This window comes from Trichechus manatus, unplaced genomic scaffold (genome assembly GCF_000243295.1).
Source record: "Trichechus manatus latirostris isolate Lorelei unplaced genomic scaffold, TriManLat1.0 scaffold00015, whole genome shotgun sequence".
NCBI lineage: Eukaryota > Metazoa > Chordata > Mammalia > Sirenia > Trichechidae > Trichechus > Trichechus manatus.
In genome coordinates, this window is record NW_004443951.1 from 14,089,571 (window position 1) to 14,100,297 (window position 10,727).

General features: G+C 43.9%; 1 protein-coding gene across 1 annotated transcript in view; it reads right to left on the minus strand.

Moving 5' to 3' along the window:
* The window catches only part of YBX1 (Y-box binding protein 1), a 33,617-nt gene extending 23,785 nt beyond the window's left edge, over positions 1–9,832 (minus strand). Inside the window, exons 1-5 of the mRNA XM_004371872.3 lie at positions 9,812–9,832; positions 7,340–7,412; positions 6,685–6,883; positions 6,460–6,596; positions 5,713–5,776 (exon numbers count right to left, since the gene is read on the minus strand). Coding sequence (XP_004371929.2) covers positions 5,713–5,776; positions 6,460–6,596; positions 6,685–6,883; positions 7,340–7,412; positions 9,812–9,832 — 494 coding nt within the window. The remainder of the gene's footprint in view (positions 1–5,712; positions 5,777–6,459; positions 6,597–6,684; positions 6,884–7,339; positions 7,413–9,811) is intronic.
* Positions 9,833–10,727: the final 895 nt, after the last annotated feature.

The following is a 10,727-nucleotide window of genomic DNA, read 5'->3' on the forward strand; positions in this document are numbered from 1 at the left end:
GGTCAAGAAGTTAGACGGTTGACATGTTGTGGGGTTGTTAACCAATGTCATACAACAATATGTGTACTACTGTTCCATGAGAAACTATTTGTTCTGTAAGTCTTCACCCGAAGTACAATTAAAAAAAAAAAAGTAGTTCTATGCCTTTTTCCTTCTTTGACTTTTAAATGACTTTTCACTTTCTTTATGTATGGTATGTCCTTGATGGCTTCCCACAACTCTTCTGGTCTTCAATCATTTAGTGTTCAGTGTGCCAAATCTATTCTTGAGATGGTGTCAATTCAGCTGAGATGCATTCAGGGCCGTACTCTGGCCCTTGTGTATTTGCTCTGATTTTCTTTAGCATTAACCCAAACCTGCACACAAGCAATCGATGATCTGTTCTGCACCTGGCCCCTGGCCTTGTCCTGACTGATGACGTTAAGCCTTTCCATCGTCTCTTTACACAAAGGTAGGTTATCTGATCCCTGTATAGTCCATCTGGTGATGCATATATGTATAGTCATCGCTTATGTTGTTGAAAAAAAGTATTTCCGATGAATAAGTCGTTGGTCTTGCAGAATTCAATCATGCAATTTCCAGCTTCGTTTCTATCACCAACGCCGTATTTTCCAGCTACTGGTTTTTCTTCGTCTCAAACTTTCCCATTCCTGTCATCAGTAATTACCAATGCATCCTTCTTGTGTGTTTGATCAATTTCAGCCTGCAGAAGATTGTAGAAATCTTCAATTTCTTCCTCTTTGGCGTTAGTGGTCGGTGCATAAACTTGAATAATAGTCACATTAACTGGTCTTCCTTGTAGGCGTATGGGTATTAACCTATCACTGACAGCTCTGTAATTTAGGACAGACCTTGAAATGTTCTTTTTGATGATGAACGCAACACCATTCTTCTTCAATGTCTCACCCAGAATAGTAGACCATATGATTGCCAGATTCAAAATGGCCAGAACCAGCCCATTCCAGCTCACTAATGCCTAGAATATTGATGTTTATGTTCCATTTCATTTTTGATGACTTTCAATTCTCCTCCATTCATACTCTGTACATCCCATGTTCCGATTACTAATGGATATCCCGGAGGTGTTACTCCATCCGTTATCTTCCCCAGTCGTACTTTGAGTGCGTTCCGACCTAGGGGGCTCATCTTCCAGCACAGCACTAGCAACACAAGAAAGAAGGAAAAGACCAAAATGGATGTCAGGAAAGACTCTGAAACTTGCTCTAAAGTGCAGAGTAGCTAAAGCGAACAGAAGAAATGATGACGTAAAAGAGCTGAAGATTTCAAACGGTTGCTTGAGAAGACAAGGTACAGTATTACAATGAAATATGCAAATACCTGGAGTTAGAACAAGGGAAGAATACAACTGGCATTTCTCAAGCTGAAAAAATTTAAGAGAAAATTCAAGCCTTAAGTTGCATTACTAAAGAACTCCATAGGCAAAAGAACTGAATGACACAGGAAGCATCAAAACAAGATGGAAGAAATATGCTGTACCAAAAAGAATTGGTTGATGGTCAACCACTTCAGAAGACAGCACATGATCAAGAATCGCTGGTACTAAAGAAGAAGTTCAAGCTGCACTGAAGGCATTGGTGAAAAACAAGCCTCCAGGAACTGAGGGACTACCAAATGAGATACTTCAACAAATGATGCAATGCTGAAGTGCTTGTCTATGTCAAAAGTGTGGAAGATAAGTATCTGGCCAACTGACTGGCAGAGATCCGTATTTGTGCCCATTCCAAAGAAAGGTGATATCAAACAACCTCATTACCCTACCAAAATTTTGTTCAAGATAATTAAACAATGACAACAGTCGTCCATCAACAGGGAACGGTCAGAAGTTCAAGCTGGATTCAGGAGAGGATGTGGAACGAGGGTTATCGTTGATGTCAGATGGATTTTGGCTAAAAGCCGAGAATACCATAAAGATGTTTACCTGTGTTTTATTGGCTATGTGGATATCAACATTTGACTGTGTGGATCATTACAAATCATGGATAACATTACAAAGAATGGGAATTCCAGAACATTTAATTGTGCTCATGTGGAACCTGTACATAGATCAAGAGGCAGTCATTCAAACAGAACAAAGGGATACTGCTGGTTCAAAATTGGAAAAGTAAATGGCAAGGTTGTGCCCTTTCACCGAATTTACCAATCTGTATGCTGAGCAAATAATCCAGGAAGCTGGACTGACTATATGAAGAACGTGATATCAGGACTGGAGAAAGACTCATTAATAACCTGTGATATGCAAATGACACAACCTTGCGCGCTGAAAATGATGACTAATGCCCTCAGTATGGATTACACTTGAAATAAATGGAGAAAATACTGAAGTTGTCAAGGATTTCATTCCAGTTGGATCAACAATCAACACCCATGAAGCAGCAATCAAGAAATCAAGAACACGGAATATTCTGTGGACTGCCAGAAGAACAAACAAATCAGTCTCAGAAAAAACACAATCGGAACGTTCCTTACAAGTAAGATGGCAAGACTTCAACATGTTTACTTCTGACATGTCATCAGGAAAGGCCAATAACCAGAAAAGAACAAAGTAGAGGACCAATGAAAATGAGGAAACCATCAATGAGATGGATTGACACAGCAGCCCCAACAATGGCTATGCAACAATCATGAAGATGGAATGGGACGGGATAACTTTTAATTGTTGTGCATAAGGCTGCCATGCATCACAGCTGATATGACAACAACTAACAACAAAATATCCTTATTTAGCATCTTTTATGCAATAAAACTACCAAGGGAAAATGTTTCACCCTTTGAAAAAATAATTCTAACAAAGCTATAATAATCCATCATTGCTGTTAGTTGCTGTGAGTTAGCTCCGATTCATGGCGACTTTATGTACAACAGAAGGAAAAGTTGCCCGCTCCTGTGCCATCTTCATGATTGTTGGTATGTTTGAGTCCACTGCTGCAGCTATTATGCCAATCCATCTCACTGGGACTCTTGCCCATTTTTGCTGGGCCTCTATTTTACCACAAGGAATGTCCTTTTCTAGTAAGGTGTCCTAAGTAAGTGAGTTAAGTCTTGCCATTCTCACTTCTAAGAACATTCTGGTTGTATTTCTTCTAAGACTGAATTCTTCATTCCTCTGGCAGTCCACGGTATATTCAGTATTCTTTGCCAACACTACAGTTTGAATATATTGATTCTTCTGTCTTCCTTTCTCATTATCCAACTTTCACATACATCAGGCTATTGAAAAGACCTGACAAAATATAATAAGCTATTGTTGGCATGCACATTAGGTGACCAATTTGCAGCCTCTTCTCCGGTTAGACTGTAGTTGGAGCACATTTAAAATTGTGGCATGTGCCTTCTGTTTTGCTGCAGTTTATAAAATGGTCACAGACTATGATAGTTTAAGTAAACAATTAATATTCAAAATACACATAAAGGTAGTTATTTGTATATTATAAACATTTAGGTAAATAAACAAACATTTGTTCCGTAAGATAACATTCTTTGAATATCTGTTGGGCTAGTAATCAACTTGATTGGTCATCCTCCAAACCAAACCTAAACCCACTGCCATCAAGTTGATTGTGACTCAGAGACCCTACAGGACTGAGCAGAACTGCCCCACAGGGTTTCCAAGGCTGTGAATCTTTACAGAAGCAGATCGTCACATTATTCTCCAGTGGAGCAGGCTGGTGGTTTCAAATCGCTGACCTTTTGGTCAGCAGCTAAGCGCTTAGCCACTGCACCACCAGGGTTCCCTGGCCATCTTCCAAGGCAAATTAAATGCAAGTTGGCTTTTGAAGATCCCTTTTAGACCGTTCTAACCTCAACAACTTTGTCAAATTAACGGTCAAATGTGCATTGTTTCTGAGTTGCTCATTAATGATTCAAATCCAACTTCAATTAGATACAGAATAGGTTTGTCTTAAAAAAAAATGTTGTCTTAAATATAGTTTTGGAAAATACCTGATGCGTGTGTAAGAGAGTGAGAGTGAGAGAGAGACAAACATGTGCTGTAACGTCTGGGATGACTGCTGTGACTCTGGTTTCAACCTTGCAATTCTATGATTTCCAATTCTACATTCATTATTTACGGTTAAGACAGTCCAAATAAAGGATTATCAAAAGCCAACTTACATTTAACTTGCTCTGGGGGATGACAAATTGATTACTAGCCCAACAGATATTTCCAAAGAATGGTACCTTATGGATTACTTATACATAAATAACTATCCTATTATCTTGGATATAAATTAAGATACCATAACCTGTGCCCATATAACCGCAGCAAAACAGAAGACACATGCTACAATTTTAAATGCACACAAAAACTACACTCTAATCACAGAAAAAGCTGCAAATTATAAGTCACTTCTAATGTGCACACCAGCAACAGCCTACATCATTACATTGGGTCAAGGGCTGAAGCTTGCAAGGAAGAACTCAGAAATTTGCATTTTTTTAACACCCTCTTGAGATAAGCACACTTAAATTTGAAAGCCGTTGGTTTAAGACCTCGTAAGGAGAATCAAGCTAAGATGGAAATACTGAAAACACTAATAAATTCAGAGGTCAGCTAAAAAACAGTCAGTAAAAAACCATATATAAGCACCAAAGAATTCCCTTCCTTCCTGACTAGCAACTCACATCAAAAAACTGATGAGAAAATGTAGCTTTCGCCTGTCAAGAAAACAGACAAGGTAAGAACAAATGGAAACTTTCTGAAGACTTTGGAAGAATCAAAATATTTCCCCACAACTGTAAATGTGGAAAACAAACCACCAAATACTTATAATCTCTCTTGCTTTGAGTATTTTTCAATTCTTATAGTTGGTTATATGAATGGTCTTTCATCAGTCAATTGTCTGTTTGATTTTGCCCATTTGGTTTCCTGCAGTACATTCATTGTCCATTTCACATTCTGTATTACTTCCTACTCTTAGTTTTCTTTTAAACACCTAGCTATTTAATGCCTTTTAAAACAGAGCTGTAAGAAAGAAAATGCTGAGCTGGCGTAAAGTATCATACCTGTAATGCCAAGATTCCTATTAACATACACCGTGTGCTGTACACCCATGTAACTGCACTACTAGCCTTGGCAGCCATCTTGAAAATGATGCCTGGCTCACAAGGGGGATCCATGGAGAGCACTGTGAGTAAACTGCATGTTCCCATCACTACTACTACAGTTTAAGGAGAAATCTTACAGGAGTAGCTTGTAGCTTCAAAACCTCAAATACAAGAACAATGTTTTAATTTATCATGGACTAAGGCCACTCTAGTAAACTACAACGAAGGCTTTAATACATTTTATACGAAGTATTCAAAAGACAGCATATATTGAAACGTTAAACAAAGGCAGTATAACCTTACAATAAAGATGACTAAAAATCTCATATACTTGACACATTACTTCACTTTGCTCTAACTGTTAAGGTATAGCTCATTTATTCCCTTTGTCTTTTAAATAGCTTTATGCCATAATGAAGCCTTTGAAGTTAGCTTTAGATTAGTATTTAGCCGCAAAACAAAAATCTCTCGATCCACTAATCCCTTCAGTCATCGAGAAGAACAAAAACCACACCAACGATACACTAGCGGCATCAGTCGCCCTTCAGAACATGCTAGACATGCTTAAAACAATCCCAAGCCACGCAAAGCCTACAGACTAAAAACATGCGAGAAGTAGAACGGAGTCTTCATTGAGGGTCATCTCACCTGTTGATGAAACCATATCCGTTTCTTACATTGAACCATTTTACTGTTCCCAAAACCTTCGTTGCTGGGGGGAAAAGAAAAAACCCACGATTACTAGTCTTTTTAAAAACAGCCACGCTTCAGCATCCGGTCCCTCACATGCTTCCCAGCAGCCCGGGCGACGCCACCTGACAGCCTTTTCTCTTCCAAGTCCGTTTCCTGGGCCGCGCTTTCAGTACAATGACGCCGTTAACGGTACACGTGGGTGAATTCGAAGCCGTGGGGCGCCCCAGGGACAGGCTGGGGGCGCGAACCCAAAATGGGTGTGTGCGAAGACAGTGAGAGCGGGCGCGGCTGCAGGGCGGAGAGCACGTGAAGGAAGGGGAAGCCGCCCGGGCCCACTCCGGCCTGCGTAGGCGGCGCGGCATACCGCGCCCTCAGGATACACGCGGAAGAGAGCTGGGTGGGGGAGACGGGAACAACGGCATGCGGCCCCGAGCTCACGAGGCAGACGGGCGGGGAGGGGACCCCGCCACACACGCGGTCGTCAGCGCGCGGCCAGCCGGGGGGAGGGGCGCGCGGGGTCCACAGGGGGCGCGGGAGTCAGCGCGCGCGCCTGCAGGGCACGCGGGCCAGCTCCCGCGAAAGCGCGAGTGGAGGGGCGTGGGGGAGGGGCAGCCGCGCGCTCGCCTGCTCGCCCCGCTTCGGGTAACGGTTCCGCTGCCAGGCTTCCCCACGGCCCCACCCTCGTCCCCGTCCGGCCCTCACCGATGACCTTCTTGTCCCCGCCGGCAGGCGCCGCCGATGTGAGGCCGCCCGGGCCGCCGCTCCCTGCGCCGCTGCCCGTAGTGCCGGGCTTGGTGTCAGCAGCGCTGAGGGCGGGGGCGGCGGGGGGGGCGGCGGGGCTTTTTCAGAGGAGGCCATCTTCATTTTGCAGGGAGAGGAATTCAGAGTAAAGGGCAGACAGGTCAGCAGAAGGGGGGGGCGGCGGGCGGCTGCTGGGTCTCGGCCTCGCTGCTCATGGTTGCGGTGATGGTGACTGGGGCCGGCTGCGGCAGCTGCGGCTCCTCCCGGGGTGTGATGGTAACTAGGCCGGCGGCGGCGGTGGGGCTGCTCAGGGCTCTCTGGGGTCCGCTCTCCGCTCCCGCTACCGATCGAACTAGCGAGAATGGCGGGACAGGCGGGATAAGCCCTGCGATCGACCCGCCCTAAACGCCGTTCACTGGTTAGCACTGTTGTCAATCTCACCACCTGACTCCAATTTCTGGCTCCTATTGGCTATGACTTTATCACTCTTTCACTCTTATTGGCTCTTAGGCGTCTAATTCGGCCGACCTACAACCGTTCCTGCCTCCGCCGCCGCCATAGAGACCGGAACTAGAATTAGAGTAGAGTCGCCACGAGAACCATAGAGTACCTGAGCGAGCGGGCGGACCGAACTTGATTTTCACGAGGCTACATCTTGGACCGGCCTGCCCTACGGCCAGGGTTGTGCTTTGGCCAAAGGAAAGGCATAGCCAAGCGCGTGGGCCGGGATTACCCGGCCTGACCCGGGGGCTGGGAAGGGAGCCCGACACCGTAGCCCCTTGTGCAGAGAAGGCCGCCCTCCCTTCCTATTCCGAAAACGGTTCTTGTGACTACAGACTACTGTCGCTGGGATAGCGCCGTCTTTTTGTAATGGCCGTGTACTCGCAGCACAGCCGAAGGTTTCGGGAACAAACCTTAAACGTACGCATTAGAGCAGTGTCGAATTTTGGCGAAGCAGTCACCTTGGACCGACAGCGTGGGATCTCAGACCGCCTCTGCTCAGCATATTTAGGGTGGGGGTTGGGGGAGGTCGGGAGTATACTCCATGGTGACCTGCCTTCGGATCCATTTTACCAGGGATATAACGAATGATGTTAAGTATTCACGTCTTCTCACATGGGCCACAAATCAGATTTAAACGTTTATTGAGCAAGTTAGGCACTTTTCTTGCATTTTATCCCTACAACAGTTATGTGAAATAGAGATTACTATTCACCTTTCACAAACGATGAAATTGAGGCGAGACCTGATGTTAAATCCACCTTTATTCGCTCTTTATTAGACATCTACTATCTGCTGAGGGAGTCAGTTTCTGCCCTCTGGAATTCAGTCTACGGATAGAAGCAGAAATTTAAACACCCAATTCCACTCCAGAGCTGTGAAAGCATAAAAGCATTTTGGGAGTGGAGGTGGGAAAAGGAAGGTGGAATGCTGCCTTTCCAGGCACAGAGAGGTTTATAGAAAGGTCCAGAGGCAAGAAGAGATGGCGTCTCATAGGAAATGCAAATAAAGTAGTTCAATAAGACTAGAATGATATGGGGTTCTAGAAGTGGGCAGGATCAAATTAGGAATACTTTATGTGAAATTTATCATAAGGGCAATAATCACAAACGCAATTTTAGAATTGTAAGCTAGGGAGTGGCATGATCTTTTTTAAATGGCTGCTGGGTGGAGAATGGGTTGTAGAGGGGCAAGAATTGAAGCAGGGAAACCAGTTAGGAGGCTAGTGCTGCAGTCCTTACCCCTATCAGTATCATCTAGGCCTGTCAATTCCACTTCTTAAAGGCCTCCCAAATCAGTCTTAAAAATCTCTAAATGTCAGCCCAGAGTCTCTTCATTCCTACTGCTACTTCTCAGTCTAGGCCATCATCTATTGCTTAGAGCAGGGATAAGCTTTTTTTTTTCTGAAAGGACCAGATAGTAAATATTTTAAGCTTTGTGGCTCTTATGGTTCTCTCAGCTACTTAACTCTGCCTTTATAGCCTGAAAGCAGTCATAGACAATATGTAACTAAGTGGCAGCTGTGTGCCAATAAAACTTCATTTGTGGACACTGCAATTTTCATTTCATGTAGTTTTTGCATGTCAAACTATTCTTTTGATTTTGGTTTGACTATTTAAAAATATGAAAACCTTTCTTATTCTTAGCTCATGGAGTGGAATCTGGGCTGCCAGCCATAGTTTGCTGACCCCTGGTTTAGAGCACGGCTATGGGCTCCTAATGGTTTCTCTTTATTCTAATATTCCCTAGCACAACTGCTAGAATGCTCTTTTGAAAACATCTGATTATGACAGTTTTACTTAAAATCCTCTAGTTACTACTACTACCCTTAAAAAAAAAAAAAATAACCCGTAGGATAGTCCAAATTCCTTAATGTGGTTTACAGGACTCTATAACTTCTCTAAACTGTTACCTCCCCAGTCTTCTTTCACATAGCCATTGCTTCCTTTGGGCTGTCATACCCTATTCCCTTCTGCCTGTAATACACTTCCTTTCCCCCTTCTTCCCCTTTGTCTGGTTAATTCTTCACCCTTTAGGTCTTGGCTCAGATGTCATTCAGTTAGGCATCTCTCCCATGTGATACCACAGCATTCTGTACTTAACACTAACACTGTATTGCTCTAATTAAGTATTTCCTGCCAGACTGTGAGTTCCTTGAGCACCTAGCATAGTGCGGGACATGTAATACCTTAATAAGATTGGAGAAGGCACGAGCAGCAGAAGGGTCATGTGGGCAGCTGCACCAGTAATCCAGGTAAAAAAATGGGGCTTGCAGCAACAATGTGGAAGGAGAAAAGTACGTAGGTGGATCCCACAGGTGCTATTCATCTGTTCCAGCTACAAGTGACTTTTGACTGTTAAAAAAAGAAAAATCTTTCCTCAAAAGGCCGTTAGTTCTGCCAACATTGAAGACATTTAAAAACATCTTACAGGCTCGAAAGCTTTTTCCCAAAGAGGAGTTCCAAAGACACTAATGGCAGCAGCACTTCTGAGAACAAGGGAGCAATCTCCCTCTGTAACTGCTTTGAATGGATGGTTTAGTAAGCTGAAATATAAATTCTGTAACATTTGTCTTTTAAAATGTTACTTAAAAGTATCATTTCTTACTCATCCAATTACTTCACTCAGCTCTCCATGTTCAGCTTCTCAAATGTGTAAAGGAGCAGTTTAAGAAAAATTAGTTTCCTTGTAGCCACCTCTCTACTACTGCAGATGCTACTGAAGCACTGGATGATAAACATAATTCATGCTGAAATTCTTCTGATCCAAAGTGGTAGCTCCCCTGCTGGTCCCTGTGCCATTCTGAGCTCACCCACACGGCCCAGCTGTCCATGGTGACTACAGTACAGGTGACCACAGCCCTGTACAGACAACCCCAGGGCCTAGCTCTAAGTGATGTGAGGGCCAAGGGGACTCATCCCAAGAATCACCTTTGCAAAATAACTTTTGCCTTGTTCCCCATGTCTAACAGACTCTGGCCTAAGAACATACTTGCCTTTTCTTGGAAAGCCTTCCCCACCCTCATCTCCTAGCTAATTCCAACCAATCTGTCAATACTTACCTCAAATGTCACCTCCTCCCAGAAATCTTCTTTCTTTAACCTCTTCCTCTCAACCCATCTCTCCGCTTTGCTCCCATCGCATTCTGTACATACCACTATCATGTACTTGTTCATGCGAATATATTTATTGAGCACCTACTAGGTACCAAAGGAACACTGGTGGTAGTGGTTAAGCGCTCAGCTGCTAACCGAAAGATCAGCAGCTTGAACCCACCAGCTGCTCTGCAGGAGAAAGATGTGAGAGTCAGCTTCTGTAAAGATTACAGCCTTGGAAACCCTATGTGGCAGTTCTACTCTGCCTTACAAGGTCACTAAGAGTAGGAATCAACTTGATGGCAGCAGGTTTACTAGGTACCAGTTATTTACCTCTTCCAGTGCTGAAAACATGGCCATAAACAAAGTTTTCTGCCCTCATAAGGACTCACATTCTAATACTCACCACCTTGAACTGAAACTGTGCCCAACTCCTGTCACAGCATGGGCCACATTCTGTTCATCTTTGCAGCTTGTGTCCAGAACAGAGACTGGCACAGAATGCAGGTGGTAAGTATAACAACTCAACTGAACAGTCCATCACAAGAATGTCAGCTCAGGAACACAGCTGCTCATTCATCTTCTTAGCTATGCTGTTGTTAGTTGCTGTCAATTCAATTCAGACTCATAGCGA